We start from the raw sequence: 21682 nt of genomic DNA on the forward strand, positions 1-21682 counted from the left end.
ACAATGTTGTGTGTATACATTTATATTCCTATTGATAACCGATTAACTACAAAACTACATCCCCTTTTTCTTTATTGGTTGCCTACCGATATCCTCCCCGTCCGGCTATCTGTTTGTTCGTCTGTCCGTCCACTCAGTTTTCCCATATTTTTATCAGCTATATCTTTAGCAATGATGGTGAAGTTAGTATGAAACGTCAGTACGAGTAGCTGCAGATTAAGTTCGAGTTCTGGGTTTTTGTGTCAAGGTCAGGGTTACTATTTTAATGGGGTCCGGTAGGGGACATGTATAACTTAAGCAATATCAGCATGTTTTTTTTGTTTTTGTTTTTGTTTCGAGAGGTTTTCAGGTTGTCGCAAAATCCATGGTTATATAGAGATGGATGTGATCAGGAACAAAGCAAACTAGATTTTAGCAGAGGCAAAGCCTTTCATTCTTCAAGCGATGGGATAGCTTTAGTTTTGTGTTGATGTAAGGCCCAGCGACATTTTATATAAATGCCTTCACTATGATCGATATCAGCTTATCTAGTTATAACAGCAAATATCGTCTAAAATATGATCAAATGTGATTATATAAACACTTGATATACTGATAATCTGTTGTAAATCAGGCATATTCAACCCGTGCACACATGTACTTTGTATATAATAACACATTAACAGCAAGGTTAAGTATAGATAATAAGATTGACAATTGCAAATGTGCAGTATGAAGTTTTGATGTGATTTCATCATGCATTGTTTAACGTCCTATCAACATATATGGTCAGTTAAGGACGGCCTTACTTTACATAAAGTCTTCATTATAAAGGCTCGTTCCTCAAACAAATAAACCATACCAAGGTTCAAGGTTGCACTATTTCAGAGTAATGACAATATAACACATAGAATGACTTTCCAATCGTCGCTTGATACTGAGGTGAACATATAAATCGTCCTTTTCTATATGTATTAGAACTATGAATAACATAGAATCATGATATTTTGTCGAAAAAGTAATAGACGCGTAACCCTTTGAAATACCTGGTCTTGTTCCAATGTTACTTTTAAGATTCCCATGCAAATATACACTTTTCGATCGTATTTTGCCTTTTGTGAGTCTGTTTTGAGTACAAATGACACTTTTCGTTCGTATTTTGCCTTTTGTGAGTCTGTTTTGAGTACAAATGACACTTTTCGTTCGTATTTTACCTTTGGTGAGTCTGTTTTGAGTACAAATGACACTTTTCGTTCGTATTTTATCTTTGGTGAGTCTGTTTTGAGTACAAATGTCACTTTTCGTTCGTATTTCGTCTTTTGTGAGTCTGTTTTGAGTACAAATGACACTTTTCGTTCGTATTTTACCTTTGGTGAGTCTGTTTTGAGTACAAATGACACTTTTCGTTCGTATTTTATCTTTGGTGAGTCTGTTTTGAGTACAAATGTCACTTTTCGTTCGTATTTTGCCTTTGGTGAACGAATGACATTTTTCGATCGTATTTTGCCTTTGGTGAGTCTATTTTGTGTACGAATGACACTTTTCGTTCGTATTTTGCCTTTGCTGAGACTATTTTGAGTACGAATGACATTTTTCGATCGTATTTTGCCTTTGGTGGGTCTATTTTGAGTACGAATGACGATTTTATTTTGATGCTGGTGTTCTTTGTTATTACTGATGAACACTTTGATCGGGAGAATGCTATGAGTACGTCATGCTCTGAATTGTCTATGGTCCAATCTAAGGTCAAACAAGGATATATCTAAATCTATATTATTTCTACAATATTTCTACCGATAACGGCCTCAGTGACACTGTAATGCAATCCATATAAGATCTATTTTTTTATGTGTTTGGAAGGTATTCACGAGGGAAATATGTTGTGCAAATGTATCATTTACATTGTTTTACGGGTTTAAGTAACATCCTGTTAACTCATCAACACCAGTATGAGGAACCGCATATCTAAATAATATATTCTGATAATACATTCATATCCAGCTAGAACAACAATCAAACACCTAATAAAGAGGTTAATGTTTTATTGTCTGATTAATTATATATAACATGAAACTCACAGTAAACTGTTACAGTAAACATACATCATACATAAGCTAACGATGTTTATGTCAATGACTTAAAACACGCCATAATGTTGACTTTCACATCCACTGGCAATGATTGTTGCGGGATTCTTTTAGGCATTACGAATGACATTAAACATTTTTATATTTCATCATGATTTCATCCTCCTTAAAACTTGCTCACACGTTTGTCACATGTAATGTTTACTTGATACTGTGACCACAACACTGATACACTGTACCAATATGGTGTGTTTTCTCCAATAATTTGTACATCTATCACAACAAAGAAATCAGTCATTGTGTTGAACTTTTGTTTTCCACTTCCAGTATTCACAAACAGAATATAAAAATGTAAACATTAGTGAAAGTTTCATCTCTCTTATTCGCACATGCGTGTGTCTAAAATACCCATTTTTGTCAGACGGATAAGTGGCATTTTTACAGCATAAATTATTGCTTTATCAAAAATATCCGTGCTTGCAAAAATACAAGTCGGTAAATATGAACTTAAAGACTGAAGGTGCTACAGCCTATACATAATGGTACTAGTATTCTTATAATGATCGCCTTTACAATGAAAATGCAAAAATGCATGAAATTGCATCCATGATATAAAGACTATCTGATTAACACCAGCATTTTTTTCACTATATAATAATTAATTTTCCGTTGTTTGTACGCAGAATGCGGTTTTCTGATTGGTTGAGATTTTTTCTCATATCAGTATGAAAAAAACTATGAGAATGGCGCGAAATATGTGACGTCACAATACGACAATTGACGATACGTATTGATTTGAGAAAAAGAATCGCATATAAAACCAGCAAAATTGTACGTAAAACATGTTTTAAATTAAAAAATTATTTTCAAAAATTAATCATAAGCGTTGATGTCAATTATCTTCAAGTTTCATAGGGTTATGAAAAAAAATATTATTTGGAAACTTCTGAAAGAATCATAAATGAATAAAACTAGAAATAATTGACATTAATGCTTAAATATGTTATTGCGCAGATCTTTGCTGCAAGAGGAATTAGGTAACAGGCAAAGCCTATACAAACCTTCTCACTACAATGATAATAACAATAGATACACATCAATACAACAATATACATAATTATTATGATTATATGAAAGTGATAAATTGTGATAAAAAGCAGACTGTACCATATCAAATAAATCACCATGACATAAAAGTAAGGCTTATATTCATATCATTATATATAAATTGACGTAACAATGTAACTTTATGATAAATCTTAAGACTTGACTTGTAACTTAGTGATCTGTCGTGTTGATTCATGTAAGGAAATTAGGTATCTTGGAAATGCAGCTGTTGTTCGAGACTAGTGTAATGATTTCAAATTCCAAAAGGCTGTGTTTTCCCTTTTTTCACAAGAACAGTTGTTTTTGTTATTTTGTTGTTGGTGGTTTTTGTGTTTGTTGGTATTAATTGCACCCGTTACCTGTTGTTTTCTCAAATCGCGTTTATATACATTATGAACTCGGCACACTAAAATATATACCCTGTATATACAAGCACCTACTTGTGTCTTATATTCTAAAGAAAACATAGAAATTCGTCCAGAAATGTTCTTAAATTAAGGACATTAGTTATCATTTCTTCACGGCCTAACAACACTAAAAAGGTAATTGGGGTCAAAAAAAGTATCTAAAAAGTGAATAAATAGGAAACATCAAACAAACAAACAAAACATGGAAAATGTAAATATATTTTGAGGATGCCCCGTGATCCCATTGTAATGAATTACACAATCTTCATCAAGTACCTTAAGACCTTCTCATTTCATAAGAGTACATTTTGACATAACTGGTTGGGATTGTAAAAGAAGATTGCTAAAATTCAGCTATTGGTGCCACGTTGGTCCCGCTCCTTAATAATTGGGGATAGTTCAAGGCGATGTGATGCCGAGGACCAGTGCAAAGAATTTCACAACTTTGATGAAATACATGTAACTGAAGTTCTTTCAAATCTTAAGAGTACTAGATATTCTAACGTATCTGGATCTGAAGAAGAATGTTATTAAAATTTCAGCCAATTTTACCCTTTAGGGCACTGCCTAAAGGGCCCCGAGGATAAGTTATATATATTCATATCCTCAATGTAGCATCCTTTCCTGATAATTGCCACATTCCAAGGGAATTCAGGCTTAGGAATGTCACAATTCTTCCATCTATCAAGAGTATTTGATTCGACGATCAATTGGTCATCAAAAGATGTTTTTTTTTAAAGTTTCTGTCAACATGCCCGTCAAACAGTCCATTGGGGCAACTAAGAGCCGATATGTGCATACATGTACCATCACACTGATATTTCCAATGTTAGACAAATGAAGCTAAAACATATATATACAAATAAATAAACAACAATATTTGATTATTTGATATTACCATTACTGGGTATAGAGAATTTCTTTAGTCAAGTTGTATTTCAAATGTCATCTAAATCGGTTGAGGGGTTCGAAGGTTATACCAACAAAAGGTTGATGCACGGAAAACGATGGTCATGATAACGATGCATAGGTCTTCCTCTTGACCCTTCGGGTCAGTTTACCTTCAAATGTGTACGGATTTCCGATATTCCAATAACAAATTGTAGGCAAGATTTGAAAAAATATGAAAATATGCACAAATCAACATTAAATATCAGTAATGCGTACAGTATGTTGTATATTGATGATAATATGTAGTGAAAATGTTCTGGCATTAAAACGAACCAATTTTCCTATGTATTTTTTATCAAAATTCTGGCAAAAATATATTTGATCAAATCCCCTCTGAATACAGGAAAATATACTGTAATACAAATATGGTATTATTTACCATCTTCATTTTTTCTCTATAGTTAACATTTTCCACATTCGTCCTTGTGTGGTTAACCAGGGAAGTCGAAGCATGCGTTTATCTTTCGTCCAGTGTGTATGTCTGCAGCAGTGAGTTCAATCTCTGAGCCTCCAAAGTATAGGGTTATGATAGCTCCCCTATCCCTACCTAACGTTGTATCAGACATTGGTAGTGTTATTTCTCCGATCTTCTGACAACTGTCGTCCGTGACATATTTGGGATTTTCAGATGTAGATGCAAACAAAGGAACAACAATACATGTTGCTAATGAGTGCCCGACAAAACCTGTCTGAGTAACAGATGATTCCCCACTCGTCACAAGTGATCCTTTTTTGGCCAATGTCTGGAAACAATTGGCACTTAAAGACATACCGTCTGGATTTATCAAAAGATATTTGACATTCCCATCACAACCAAATGATTTGTTCATCTTTATCCCGTAAGTGTATTTGCATATCCGCTGGGACAAAGTTTTCGGACAGTGGCCGTTGATCACTGCTCCCTTCAGTACAGACAGACTTGCCCCACTTGGAATAATCAAACGCCTGCTTCCCGCCACAGTTCTGATAGCGTCCTGCAGAAGTGGGCATTCGGAATAACCACCCACCATTAAGATAGCCTCGCAATCCTGTACTTTGGGTTTACCAAGTATATCAGAAACGTGATCGGTTATGTGCTTCAAAGATGGGTCGAACAGAGACCGTGTCCTAGCTAAAGAAAGACGAATCTTATCCTTTTTCCATTCTACGTCGGGAGAAAAATGATCTCCAATAGCATCGGCTATCCGTTTATCAGGATTGAATTTTCGAAAAGATTCCAGAAGTGTGCAAGGCACTGTTATCGTTGTTTTGCTAGCAGTTCCAGAGTCCTTACCTGTGAAAGTTTTCTTTTTCACCTCGAAATTCCTGTGTAAATCGATAACATTTGGTATCTCATCAGCTTTGAAGTGCGCAAACGCAGTTTTCCCGACAATAGTCTCCAACATTTCCTCAAAGGCGTTGTCCACTTTTGTCCCTCCCCAGCTGCCGCCGTTAGCTGCATGGATTTCTTTCAAGAATCCGCCTTTTATTACCTCGTGTACTGTGATATCTATTGTCCCGCCTGTGTGAAAAAACAAACATACCTAATCAAATTATATTTTTGTTCTAAGCCTCAATTACGTCATATTAGGGAAATTAAAAACTATCATAATAAAACGCTGTACGTCGACACTGCAGCGACAACAAACTCGGTCACATAATGCTCACAATAAGCCTGTATAGGATACTGGGGATTACACATGGAACATCATTTCCAGTATTAAAGACATTGACTTTATCTCGGACAACAAATGCAACTTATTAACGTCATTCCTGTAGCAGGAGCTCAAAACTTAGCTCAACTGAGGCATACTGACAGAAACTATTTACATAAATCACAAACATTTCACTACACTCTCCAAAATATGCATTTATAAAAAATTACCAGTCAGCTCGGTGACGTGTTTAAGAATATGATATTCTGTCCGTGTATTCATTCTTTAGAAAGTATAACATTGTCGGGTCATTTCTGGGTATCTTTGCTTTGTTGTGTACAGACTGAACGGTCGAGAACGTATCTTTGCATGAGCATGTGAACTTCGGCGTGTAGGCCAGGTTATAGATGCGGTTGTTTCATATTACTTAGCGGGCAGTCTAATGGGTTTGTTTGCAATATATATATAGATATTAACTATCGACCGAGGGGATCTTTTTTGCAGACATACCGATATTTTTCGTTGTTTATCTAGTAAATTTGTGTAACTGTTCCATGCTCTTTATCTATATGTGATCGTTTGTAATTTACCTGTGTCTTCATAACGGGGCAGATTGCCTCGAAAATTCGTCAATTTACTTGTCTGAACTGTCGGTATTACTACTTGAATAACTATCTTCTAGTAATACGCATCCAGCGAACATCTGTTTGTTAGAATCCACTACCTATATTGGACCATACCGTCTTTATTACTAAGTAAACCCTATCTATCACACAAAGTAATAAGCATCATAATCTAGGCTACATATATTGTGATCCGGTATATACAATCTGTTTTGTTTATGTATATTCTGTTGTCTGTCTGTGTACCCGTATTGTCCCAATATAGTATTTTGTTTAATTTACATTAGTTTACATTAATTCACTATCAGGACACCAATGGACCATGCATAAAACACTTAAGAAAGAGGCCCTACGAGTAGATGATTTACAACACCTTATTAATTACAAGTCCTACCTGCAGGCAGACATCGGACCTAAAGCCCCACGCTTCAAATGCTCACCAAACATTGGCACTATGTCCATTTCAGCCATAGCACGATTCGATAGGAACCTACATGTCTACCAAATGAAACTCTTGCTATTTTTAGAGAGTGTGTAGCACAAAACATGTCATTGCACACAAACAATAACCTCAGCAATTTGCAAGCAATACGCTAAAAGGCCAATACCACCATCAGTTGGATACAACTCAAAGGAGAAACTGACAAGGATACAGCCGACTTCTTGCGCTGTGATTCTCCACGAGCAGGGAATTTCTCTCTCCTTCAAACAACCCACAAGTCTGGTAAACCCAGTCGACCTATCATCAATTCGATGGCTACCCCAAGGAAAACAATATCGAAGTACATTGACTTCCACTTAAGGCCTCATTTCGAGAAAGACACCACGGACTATCTACAAAAGACGCCATGTAGTCATCTACCTGATGATACACTCCTGGTCACCATAGATTTAGTTTTCCTCTATACCAACATCCCACACTATGACGGAATCATATCTATTCGTATGAATAAACATCCTTTAACACATAGCTTAGTTGAATTTCATAAGCTAGTACTCACGCTAAACAACTTCCCATTCAATGGAGAGCACTACGATCGAAACCAGTCAGCTGGTTTAGATTCCTTGACTACATCGGCATTAGGTGGTCATCCGGTAGAGAGTCCCTTGGGGAATTCATTTGTTTCGCGAATGAGTTCCACCGGACCATTCAGTTTAGTGCCGACATCTCCGACGAGGAAACTACTTTTTGGACACCTGTAAAACACGCGTCAACGAAGAAATACACACGTATTTACACAGTAATCCCACGGACACTCACCAGTACCTTCGCCCGTCCAGCATTCAACCATCCCCAAAACAAACTACAAGGAGCATTCGATATTCTTAAGTTATGAGAATCAGGGGTATCGTCTCCGACGACGACTTAAACGTGGGTATGAGTGTTAATATCCCATTACGAAAACGCATGGAATTGAAAGAGTTTACCTCAAAGAAGCCATTAAAAGAGTCCATGTCACCTAGTGAATATATCTTCGTTCGCCAATCCAATCATTGAAACACAAAGCGGAAATAGGAATCGTTTGAAAACATAAGAAGAACATGTTAGTCTTTGTGGGAATCAACAAGGAATAGTTCTTCACCACGCTCAAAATTGAGCGGGAATAGGTTACTGTGCCAAAATACCTCTTGAATATAGAATAGTGTTTAACCCCCTTAACTCTTAATTACGCAAAAGCACGTAGGTGTAAGGGAAATGGTCGTATCTCCCTGATTTGTTTACATATTGAGATACCGAATATAATTAGTAAAAGAGGAGAAAATATCCAACAACATTTGTAAAATTTCATTTGACAATTTTTGCTTAAGCATTTTATGAGTTGAAAAAGCATGCTAACCTTTATTTCGACTATTTTGAATTATTGACGTCGTGTTTCAGCAGGCGTAGTTGTCCAAGCGCGGATTCGATTTTTTAGCTCACATTACTTCAAACATAGAGAGAACTATTGTCTGTACTTCTCAATGGTGGTAGTTCATACTTTTAATTTTATATTTCAACATTTTACAGGAATCCTCCAAAAAGAGATTTTTTTATCAATAAAGTACATGTGATGCATTGATTTACAACGTACGCAGCAGAAATCGACACATTTTAATGATTTTGTCATATGAAATAGTAGTTAATGATATAAACAATTAAAGCGAAGAAAAAACTGATCAAAATGAAATAAATCTATCATTCATAACAAACCAAATAAATGATGCAATGTTTCCACATATCCCCCTCATTTCAACGAACCACCGTTTTAAATTCTTGTCTTGTAAGAGCGAGTCGATAGCCTGCGCGAATACGATCGACAGCTTTCAGTTTCTGCCGTTTTCATAATGGCATAAATGGTCTTCGTTTCATTCTTTTGTTGCAAGATAAATAAAGTAATAGCACATATTTTGATACCTATCAAAAAAAAATAAATAAATAAATAAAACCGACGACAGCAAAATCTATTTATATTAATCGCGTATATCCTTGATGATCACTTTCGGTTTCTAAATGGTTGGACAGACATGTGCCTGGTACCGAATGTTTCCGCAGACCTCACATAGGCTGTTACCGATACAAGTCGCCACCAAAATGACATGTAGTGACCACTGTCAGCTTAACTAACAAACTGTGAATTTACACTGGGAATTATGAAGACTGCGGACATACAGTGTAAATGGACAACAAACAGTCAAACGCGCCTACATAACATATGTGGGTAAGGTAAGTGCATAAAGTGAAGTTTTATGTACACAAGTATACAAAATGTACCAGCAATAATGTTAATCTGTATCTGCTTTTCATTGATTGTCCCCCTGCAGGTAGTACGTAACTACTAACTTTGGGATCTTGTCTTTTCTCTTCTTTCTTAATAACTTTCTTCTTCCTAATGTCTCCCTTGACAATGCCTTTTGATGAGCGTTTGCGCCTGTGAGGAAGGCTTTGGGTTCTGTCCCCTGGTCAAGACATACCACAGTCTTTAAAAATGGTAGTTGTTGCTCCTGCTTAGCGCTCAACATATAAGAATGGGACGACTGGTTCGCCCGTTGTCAGCATAATGTAACCGGTAGGGGTATGCTTCTGTGTGTCCTCGGCAGTATGCTTCAGTGAGGTAGCACTATAAATCGGCAAAAGTTCCGGCCTATCACAAGGAGAATTAACACGAACATACCACAGCCTTCCAACAGAGACATACGCACTCGCCACACACATGCATGTCGCACGCATGAGAGGCCGTCCTTAAATGACCTTAGCTGTTCATAAGACGTTCAACAAAATAAACCAAACTAAACCAAACCAAATGTTCATTTATTGTGTAACAGGATAGGCCTACGGTACATTTGTATATTGGGTCCAAATGATTTTGTTTGTTTTTGGATTGGAGGGGAATATTACACTAAATTGTATATGATTGCTTTGTATTTTGTATTAGAATTATCAATTTAATTTATTTTAATTTATACTTTTTACATTACATCGGTATATTGTATGCGTTTGTATGTAATCATTCAGGTACAAATGGTAACAAGTTCTTTTGTTTGCCAAATTTGTGGACATGTACCAATTAAAATTGGATACATTTTTTTTCTGCATTTCACATAATGAAATAAGTGGGAGATGAAAAAGCGGGAAACATTCATAGAATTTTAATTATGCAACAGTGGTTTATATAATTGAGAAAAAAAATCACATGGAATATTTGATAATAGAGGTGATAGAGAATTACTGAAAATACCATATAACTGTTTTTGAATTCAGCTGGTTGTGAATTCTACAGTGTTTCGATCATGTTGTGCTAGTATAGGTTGGATTCATACAAATGTAGCACATAACCCCACACCCTTATACATTGTATAAAGTTTGTATATTGTGCTTACCAGAAATGGATTCAGGATCTACTTGTGCCACAACTCAGATTTTGACTGAATTCACGCATCAGACCTTTTTATGTGAAATAAACTGACATAAAATGATACAATTGTAGAGATATATGTAGATACACATGTTCCAGTAAGTATTCTTTGCCAGTAAAGGCTGGGAGCACTGTACCCAGAACATTGTTATGAGTATTTAAAACTCAGGCTTGGTCGTGGGATGGGGGAGTTTGTTTAACTTTTTAAAAGTTTCCAGGCTTTTTGTAACATTCCATATGAGTAATCTGTGAATTTATTTTATTTCCTTCAACAAATATGGGAGAATAGTAAAACTCTGATCAGGGCTATTTAAAAAAAAGGCTACCCGCCCTTGGGCTAGTGGACAATTTTCAGAATTTTACATCCCTGAATACAGATGTGATGGTAAACAGCACCGTTGTATTTCAGTTATCCACCTTACTTGTAAGGTCTGGATCAGTCTCAGTTTACTAGCAAGCCTGGCTTACAAAATGTGATGAGAGAATTGGCTTATGGATGATTCTGCCTAATATGTGACATCACAGGTAAGCTAATGGATTTATCTTAATTATAAATTCGCTACAATTAAAATGTTCATTATCTTTAAAATGTTCATTATCTTATAGCTTCTGTGCATTTCGTTTTTCTTTCAATTGATCATAATTATCTGATTTGCTATCCATATATGTGAACTCACTTCGTATACTTTATTATTGACTTTGACATTATATTACCCTGTTATTCAGAAAAAAATCGGTGATGCCTTTAAAATAAAATATTTTATAAGTGTATATGTTTGGATGCTTATCAGATTAATTTTTATCATTTCAAACATCAGAAACATCAGCTTCAGGACTTTGTTTTGATGAACGTTTGTGGTGTGACTGGATAGCAGATCTAGACATCTTTGCCCTAAAGCTACCTTCTCCCACTATTCTATGTCATTGGTTAGAATTATGTAACTTGATATTTGTGATGGTGTGGTATTTCAACTGCTACCAAGCTAAATCATACAATTTTGATCTTAAGTAAAGTTTTATTTTCAACCTGTTTGTCTGCCAAACAGGATTATTCAAACTGAAAATTTCATAAATAACACATGCTCCTTTTGGGAACTTCGACTTTCTTCACTTGTCTATATTTCTACATGTCTATTTTCTGTGAATTAAGTATAGGACTGTCTCAGCCAGGAAGACATGCACACACACATACAGAATGTTGAACAAAGATGGTTATAACCATTTGATATGCATGCCTTCAATAATTTTAGCTTTTATCAATATACCTGGTAAACTGTTTTTTAGAATAATAGTAATACCAGATTCTAGTTATTGTGACCTTTCTTATCATCCATCTCAGTAAACGGGTGTCTAATTATGATAATTGTTGAGAAACTAGAACAAATCGAAAAAGTGAAGCTAAGATGGAAGTAGCAATCTTACATTTCCTACATAATGGTTAAATTTACATTGATAACATCAGCTTCAATATCATGATTTGGAGACATGTCAGCTGTTGACTATATAACTATAAAATTGGAAAGGGATAAATATAACGTTTAAAAGTCAATTATCAATGTTAAAACCATGAAAACAACTGAACCTTATTATAAAATATGATTTATGATAAACATTTTTTCATTTTCAGTTTTCATTCAGGTTGGAGAATGTGTGCATGTTTTTTAAATAAATATTATAAAAAAAAAAAAAAGTTTTGCCATACATTCTGGATAGGTCCTTCTTACAAGTTTCAATATATATATAGACTGCTAGCTAAGCCATGATACCTGTAATACAATGCCATAGTTTTACACTGAAGGAAATGCAATCTTTAACAAAAATCAACGCTTTTAAATTCAATCAGTAGCCATGACAACAACTGCAAATAAATAGAAAATAGACTTTTATTTGTGTTTATATTCCTTAGTAAAGAGTCTGATGTATCATTAATCTTTAGATCAGTACTCAATTCACTCTCATTGGCTTAAAATGAAAAAAAAAAACCCACCGATTTTGTTACTGAATTTGAAAAGGTTATATTATATAGTTTGTAAATATATATGGGTTGTTACCAAAAATGTTGACGCAAAAAGGTAAAAAATCCTGATGAACAAAAATAGTTCTTTTTAATTTCATTAAAAAATCATGGTAGTTAAGGGTTTAAGGCACTTTATATGGCATGATTTCGGACTATTTATACGTATATTTATTATTGTATATATATATATATAGTTGAATAATATATATCCAACACGACAACTGTTGTGTTTCGCTAAAGTTTTCAGGCCATCTTCAGGCGATTCATTTATTAACGTCTTGGTTACCACATTATGACGTCACATACAATATAATAACACCAGGGGAGATAACGTTACCAATTACTATATATTTATATATATACATTGGTCATTAGTGTATTCGTCTGGAGTAATAATTGTTTTACTTTGTTTGTTCTTGTACATTCCGATGATGTCACATTGTTAACAGGTCCCACGTTGAGTATTTGCATTCATCTTACATTCGTATTCGTACTCGTTGCGGTTGATTTGATGGTCTTATCTATCTTTCTCTAAGAAAGAGTAGTATGGATTTCTAATTCAAACCCCGAGTACTATCGGATTTTGTCGATAGAAAATAACTCCATTCATTTGTGTAATCCATGAAAAGAAAATTGCGTTTCAGAATTACTGGATATGCCTCGTTTTTGCCTCTTCTATTAGTCAACCCCCCATAAATCTTCATATAGATCAAAGTGCTGAAAGCACTGCATGCTAGTGAAGACATCTCGTCATGACAAGAAATACGTTGAAATATTATAGGAAACACTATTGGACGAACTCGCTTTCAAGGAAACTATTTGTTTCAAGATTTTTTTTCAGGATAATGTTAGTCCCTTTACCAATTTTCCAATCTCCATGACTTTGTTGTACAACTAATGTGCTTTGTTCTTGCTAATTCAGCTCATCATGTATTATTTGTGTATTTAGAACTTAATATCATATATATATGAGTAGTATATTCCTTCACAGTTACATTCTAGACAATGTAGATCATTTTTGAAGTGTGACAATGACGATTCGTTGTGTATATCAGAAATATTCAATGCAGTATCTTCCCTACATTCTGGAGTATATGTATTAGCGGGCTATTTACTTCATCAGTGGCATAAACTTGGTTGGTCGAAGTGGTTTTCGAAACTGACTATGGACATTGACCCCAAGGCAGGAGAGAACACTGGCGATATGAGCACACATGCCAACAGTCCTCTGACCGGTTGGACACGTACAGTAGTAACTCTGTATTGGTAGTTGTTCGGTAACTGAGTACTGGATCCATATGTTGTATTTCGTTTGCGATTTATGACGAGATCGGATTTGACATCGAATCAGGTCAGAAGAGTGTTGGTATGCCATGACTTCATGTATTTATAGGCGCTAAACAGTGTTATACTGGTCAGTTCATGGGCAAATGAAACTGATTAAGTTCGGTTATTTCATCGAGTCCAACCTGAGTAGAAATTGAAATATAAGTATGCTAAACATAGAAGAGCATAATACATTGCCATGGACATCGTATCAAATCATTTTCATACTAGAGGGTGACACCTGAAGGATGTCACAGATGGAATGAAGTGTAGTAAGGGGCGATAACTCTGTGTGAGCATGATTTGTCAAAATCGCTCAATATCTAAGTTTCGACCAATAAAAATATTTGTTTTTGTTGGTTTAAACATTTAAATGGTTCATAATTATAGTGACAAATAGGATTTGGGCACAAGTTTTCAAACTTATCGAGGCCCTCTCCTGAACATACATCAAACGTTTACAGTGAAGCAAGGCTGCATATTAGCTATAAATAACTTTGTGAATACTTTACAGTAAATTAGAATTACAATTACAATTTGACCTTGTTATCTAGAGCTCTCCTGATTGCTAGAAATGGGACTGAGAAAAGACTGTTGTTCGTAAAGGCAACAAAACCCATCAATTAAGTTGAATTTGCAGTTCCCATATATATCAAATCTAATTGAAATTGAACATTATATACATTTCGACCAATCAGAGGCCAGAAATTGGTGACCATTTTGTTTAAATGTGAAAGTGAGGCTACGAGAGCGACCAGTGTTCAATGATGTTCCTACATATCAAATTTCATCAAAATCGGACAATATCTAAATTTGAACCAAGCAGAGCTCAGTTGATGGCAGCGATTTTGTTAAAATGAGAAAATCAGGTTACGAAAGTGACTGATTTCCCATGATGTACATAAAAATAAACAAGGGCCCATTGGAGGGCCTTAACATGTGCCCGCGCAATATTTGACACTTGGAAGGGGGTAGTTTCACAGGTTGTAGTGCTCCGGCTCATCAACATGTATATTTGTGTCAAGTATGGAGAGCCTGGGTCAGGAAGTATTGGAGTTATGGTCCGGACAAGTAAAATCATCAATGGGGAATAACTCCGCAAATACGGGGGTAAGGGGCATGATTTTAGTATGGGACACTCCGAGTCATCAAGATGTATATTTGTGTCAAGTATGGAGAGCCTGGGTCGAGAGTTATGGTCGGGACACAATATGTGCCCGCCCACCCGCCAACGTGATAACATTATAATGTACGTCGGGTCGGGCGTATAAAAATCACTAAAACAGGACAATATCTTAATTTGGAACAATTTCCTCACAATATAGGAATTAAATCAATTTCCTCACAATATAAGGATTAACTCAATCAGATGTAAATCTTCATGATTTTACAGGAATATTAGCTCGCGCCAATTTCAATCTTGGAGTTAAAGTTAATAATTCATACTTGCGTGAGGAAAATCCAAATTTTTAGTATGTATGATAGAAGGAAATTTGTTTGTTTTTTTCCCCAAGCTATTTTTATAATATGCTATTTCGAGAATTTCCATGAAGTTCAAAGTCATGATCAGTGTCATCAGTCGTCCATATCAAGCAAATAAGGAAATGTCTATTACATTTGTTTTATTTAAACAGTTTGCAACTTCTTATAGTGTTTGGAATCACAATAAAGTTCTTGATCAATCGATCATCATAATTTCTTAAACAATCGATGATCAATTATTGATCGATCATGAATAGAAAGAGAAATTTATATATCAATAATCACTACATTATAATTTATAATAAATAAATATCATGACCAACTGAGCAAGTTAATTCACTTTATTTTCCCTTCATTAAATTAGATGATTAGTAAGTTGATTCAATTAGCATCAATCCAATCCAAAGTTCTGGGCCTCTCATGTGTTGTTCAATGAAGTAGTTACCATTTGTAATAAGTTTAAATGAATTTTAAATCAAAATATATTTAAAAAAATATATATATTATATGTTTTCACGCCCAAAGTAACTGAGTTTAACTTAATATAACATAATTATTCATTATACTTTAACATAAACTTGTCAGAACAGCTTTCTTGCACATTGTTTTCTTCGGTGTATGCGAGCGAAAGGTTTAAATATGTAGGTATGGTATTTGAGGCAAAGATATTTGAAAATCCAAAAGTTTTCCTGTGTGCAGATGACATTTCGAAGACTATTTTGTAAAATTGTAATGGTTGAATTCTGGTTACTCTGATTTTGTCAAATAATTTTCTATAATATATATATCATTTATAATAAGTTGAAATGAATTTTAAATCAAAATATTACAAAAGAAATAACATAACATGTTTTCACACCAAAATTAACTTAATTTAACTTAATTTGACATAATAATTGACAATATTTTAGCATAAATTTGTCAGAACAGCTTTCTCGCACATTGTTTTCTTCAGTGTATGCGAGCGAAAGGTTTAAATATGTTGGTATGGTATTTGAGGCAAAGATATTTGAAAATCCACTAATTTTCGTGTGTGCAGGTGCCACTTCGAAGAATATTTTGCAAAATTGTGAGAGCTGAATTCTGGTAACACTGATATTGTCAAATAATTTTCTATAATGCCTTTTCTAATAAGTTGAAATGAACTTTCAGTCAAGATATTAAAATAAGCTACTGTACATAACATGTTTTCCCACCCAAAATTAACTTAATTTAACTTATTCAGTTAATGCAATCATAATAATTGACAATATCTTAGCAAAAAATTGAAAGAACAGCTTTCTTGCATTTTACTTCTCTTCGTTGTATGTAAGTGAAAGATTTAAATATGTTGTATGGTATTTGAAACAAAGAATTTGAAAATTTACTATATTGATTTTGTTTATTTACATGTATGCAAAAGACGATATGATTTAACCTGTCCAAATGCACAGTCTCAATCAAGGGCATGTTACAGACTTTAATTTCAAGTTGTAAACATTTAAATATAATAGACCTGTACTATACTATTTCATTAAAAAATTCAAAAATGAATTAATTGCAAAAAAAAAAGTTGTTGATAATGTAACGTGAAGCAAATAATTTGAATAGTTTGAACTGGTCTATCAAATCGTAAAATGTCACACAGGCTGACTTTATTGAATATTCCATGCAGGAAGTTTCCAGTCCGCAGTGTAGATGGTTTAATTTAAATAGTTTTACAAAATTAAATGAAATATTAGTCATATTTAAGTCGCCTGCGTTCTACATATGATTTTAGTGATTTGTATAATGTTCATCGATAATGCTAGTCTTTCTCGTGCGATTATATACTGTCAGTATAGGTAGCAAGACAGACGTGCCCGAGTAAGGCATCCCTTCACCGCGGGACTCTAGTAAGTCTATGTCAGTATATGATCAGATACAAGTCTCTGATATGATCGGTAAAAATCAAAAATTATATTTCATTTCTCTTTTCACAAAGTAATTCATATATCAGAGAAGTTGCAAAGTAGTAGTCTTAGGTGTGCTCGTTCACGAGATAACCTAGTGTCTGAGAGAACATGGCTCTGTGTATATTCAATTTGTCACCTCAATCTGGAGATTCCCGTTGGTATTTTTAGACGTAAACAAGCATCACTGGCGAGGCTATACAAATACACAGACTATCGAAATATCAAATCAATTAAATTTGGAGACAAAGTAGGCCTATCCCTTCAGTAAATAGCAAATAAACGGGAACTATTCTTCGTGCATATCTACCGTCGTTTGTTTATATCAACGTAAACAAACAAGTTTACTTACCGTCAGTAGCGTCAGCGTTATGCCTACGAGGCTTCGGGAATTTGCTTGACATTCTGAACGCTGGTTTGATTTTTCGCATGCATGTTTGTGAAAAGCGACATACAATGATCGTGACAAAGCATCTATATCCTGGAGCATTGCCTCTGATATTGAAAAATAGCAATATATACTGGCAGTGACAGTAAACTTCGATCAACATGCGGCTTCCACAACAAACTTTCGTGACGAGTTCAGGATGGGCGTTACGTCATCAAAACATGCGATCGTCTGCTGTCAAAATACCCCTGTCGAATGGAAAAATACTGGGAGGGTCGAAAAAATAGGCCATTTTTAATACAATATTGTGACCGTTCTGATAAAGATATCGAAAAACTAAACAGACGGTTTTCTTCAGGAAACATTTATCTATGTATATGTGCATTGTATATGTTTCTGGATTTTTTTTTCGAATTTTGAGGGTGGTTTTAACAGAACCTCTTAGTCAAAATGACGATTTTGGCATGTTTGACCCAAAATATCTCATCAATACGAATTTCCACAGGGATACCAGTTACATCCAGACCTAGATGGAGCCGAGTTTTACAATGGTTCAAAAGCCCATCAAAATTGTATGTGTCATTTTTTCCAACCCCAAATCGCTACAATAGCCGGCAAAAATCGCGAATTAGCTCGTACTATCATTACGTTCCGTAAGGAACGATAACTCTAATGAGTTATCGCCCCTCACTACACTTCATTCTTTAATAAAACAATACGTTGTATTATTGTGTACGACAAGGACCACTTGTATCGCCCGTGCATTTTTTCCACATACATTTTTCAACATTGAATTACTGCCGTTATCCGGTGATTCGGCACGACTTCCTTTTGCTGGTAAACACTAACATCGATAGTACTCGCATATTATCGTGCCGAATTTGCCGCATGATTTGAAAAATGGTATTTGGAATTTGATGAAAATTTTCGAATTTTGGTTGTCTACGTCATCTTGTACTAAACTCGTTTGTTTTTTCATGGTCAACTGTTTATCATTTTGAACTACAATGTATGTACAATACCTAGTCGTCAGAAAACCTCTCAGTGACAAACAGAATTACCACTTATGGGTCTGTGAAAAACACAAGTATGCTTGTAAACGAAAAAGTGAAGTAGATGGCGCTATGGGGGCGCTTATGGGTCAAGTAGAAAATAACATCTTGCTCCATATGTATTTTTATAGCTTTACTGGAAAATATAGTCGATTTCAAGAAATCGCTGTGGGCGGTTCTGCAACAGCACCTTTGCACGCGATAATAAAGTATATTATTAATCCGTTCGGTGTTAATGTGTGATGTATTTCATATCTGTTATTAGATACCTGACTTGACATGAACATAAATAAGCATTTCCGTTTCAGGCTACATACCTCCTGCATCAACCACCATATATTTGCATCCGACTCGGAATGATTCTATTTTGTCTTCACGGTCACCGTCGACAAGTTTGGACACGGGCATGTGCTTACAAAGTATTGATGCTGCCTCTGGCTCTAACACTAGGAGCAACTGATTTCTAGCAATGCCAGCCTGAAACAATCACTAATATATATTTAAAAAACCAGCTACAACAATGAGACATCAGATTGCTACAATGAATACGCTCTGTAAACAGCACTCACCTGTTCGGCTGCCTCGCGCATCATTTGCTTGGCTGGATCACTCCATATTGCAGGTACAGTGACTACCCATCTGATATCCTTATCGGAAATATCGATAGCACTATCTTTGACTGTTTTCGTGAGATGACTTTTCAGATAGGATATAACAGCCGATATAACCTTGATTGCCGACATTTTCTTTCCGTCTTCTGTTTGCAACATCTTGTTTCTGTCAACCTGAAATATGTATCGGGTACATGTTTCATTTAAATCCTTAGAGACGTCCTTCTTCTACCTCTTTTTACTAGTAATTTATTTCACTTTTATTTTAGTATTTATAAACCTTATCACAAGTTGATACATTATTTTACTTTGATTTAATGCGCGTGTATATTAATTATTTATCTTAAGGAAAAGGGCTAGTAGATTAATGCCATGAAATAGTATATCTTTTATTGATATACATAATGTATGCATTAAATTATGGCGATATTTGGAGCGATGACAAGGAATGAGATTTCTGGTCTCGCCATGCCGTGATACATACATGTATGTATAAAGTATGTGTAGCAACTTTGACAGCGTCACAGCACTATGCCTCAAAGAAGAAAGATGGAAGTTTTGGCACTATGTACAAAGCATCTATCTGGTACTGTCACATTAAAGCTTCGTTAAATTTCAAGAATTTGCAGATGTACACAACAGGTATGTTGAAATGAGTACAAGAATCCTGCATGAAAGGACGTGCAAGAATAAATGCATACATATTTGAAACTAGAGTTTAATGCAATACGAGTCGATTCAACTTCAACAGGGATGTTGTTCACAATTAAAAAAAAAAATCAACAAAAATATTTCACAGTTCTTGCAACTTACATGATCAGTGTACAATTCCATTTTGAAGCGCCGAAAGAAAAACCAGTCCTTATGGTCGTCGTCCATGGCAAGCTCATTATACTGGTCTTCTGCCTCATAGCCGAAAGAGTGAAATGTCTCATCTGGCTTAAACAAAACGCAGGTAGATGATTTTAGAGACACGAGTCCTGCTGATCCTGCGTTCCATGTCATCAGATTTATTTTCAGTGGATCGGTGTTGAATTCATGTCGTGAAGAGTAGGCATAACCAGTATACGTTGTTCCGAAATCTATAGCGGCAACCAACAGGTATTTGTCCTTAAGGTTCATTCTGCAATGAGAATAAAAAATAAAATAGTTTTTGTTTTTTTGTTTTATCAAAAGCTTCTATCAATCACAGCTTTCTACATATTAACAGTGAACGACACTTCGAATGTTATTTCCCAATGCAGTTTTATAATCAACTCTACGTCTATAGTTAAATTTCCCTGTTGAAATTGTTTTTTCAATATAGCGTAGTCATGCATATACTTGCATTAGAAGTTGATAGCATTACAAATGAGCTTTCTTAAAAGTGAATACCATGACCCTTGTCCTCTTTGTTCGAAGTCGTGAAAAGTAAAACAGAAGACCAAGTGTGTACAGCCAGGCTGGATATTTTAGCTTTTTTGTCATCAGATAAGGATTCTAAAGAATTCTGTATTAAAATATCGTCTCTCCTTTTGGCCCCCTTCTCGCGACTCCCTGTAAAGCTCATTCCTTCTTTTACAAAACCTTGACTCTCATTCAGCAGATGTTGTTCCAACCCAAATGTAATCCAACGTCACATAGAAAAAACAATCTCAGATTCTTCTGCCACAGAAATGCTATTCGGCAATTAGTCCTTAAACGCCACAAACACAATATTATTCCATAGTTGATTAAGTTCATCAAGTCATGCAAAAATGACTTTGATGGATTTACCTCAAACTCCCCAGTTTGGCCCTTTCATCTGTCCTCAGGTGAATTTTATCTCGGATGATATAGGGTTTTCAACGCAGGAACAATTGTGTGACGTCATAAATTAACTAACTCTGTTAACTTTTTATGACGTCACAATAGTTATTACACTTTTGTCTTAAAATAAATATGACAAGGCTGTGTTAGATTGTAGGACCAACTAGTTATGCAATCAATGCATTATATATATACACGTATGTTATTAACTAATTTAGCATAATTCACGCATCTATTCAAAACTGATAACAAACGTGGTCCGATCTAGCCTCATCGTTTTGTTCCCAAAATTTAATTTTGCTTGGTCCCATAACTTTATTTTAAAGTACGCCCCAAGAATGCATCTAAAGTCAGATGACCTAACATAACATCTAAACCAAAACTAAAAAATCTATGGGATTATCAT

At 35.0% G+C, this 21682-nt stretch overlaps 1 protein-coding gene across 1 annotated transcript; it reads right to left on the bottom strand.

Annotated features, from left to right (window-relative positions):
* Nucleotides 1-4879: 4879 nt before the first annotated feature.
* LOC117315661 (heat shock 70 kDa protein 12B-like) lies at nt 4880-20610 on the bottom strand. Its single transcript, XM_033869956.1, has 4 exons — nt 20302-20610; nt 19447-19662; nt 19195-19354; nt 4880-6032 (listed from the first exon to the last, which is right to left on the bottom strand). The coding sequence occupies exons 1-4, from the start codon at nt 20608-20610 to the stop codon at nt 4963-4965; spliced, it is 1755 nt and encodes a 584-aa protein (XP_033725847.1). The 3' UTR covers nt 4880-4962.
* Nucleotides 20611-21682: the final 1072 nt, after the last annotated feature.

This window comes from Pecten maximus, chromosome 17 (genome assembly GCF_902652985.1).
Source record: "Pecten maximus chromosome 17, xPecMax1.1, whole genome shotgun sequence".
Classification (NCBI taxonomy): domain Eukaryota; kingdom Metazoa; phylum Mollusca; class Bivalvia; order Pectinida; family Pectinidae; genus Pecten; species Pecten maximus.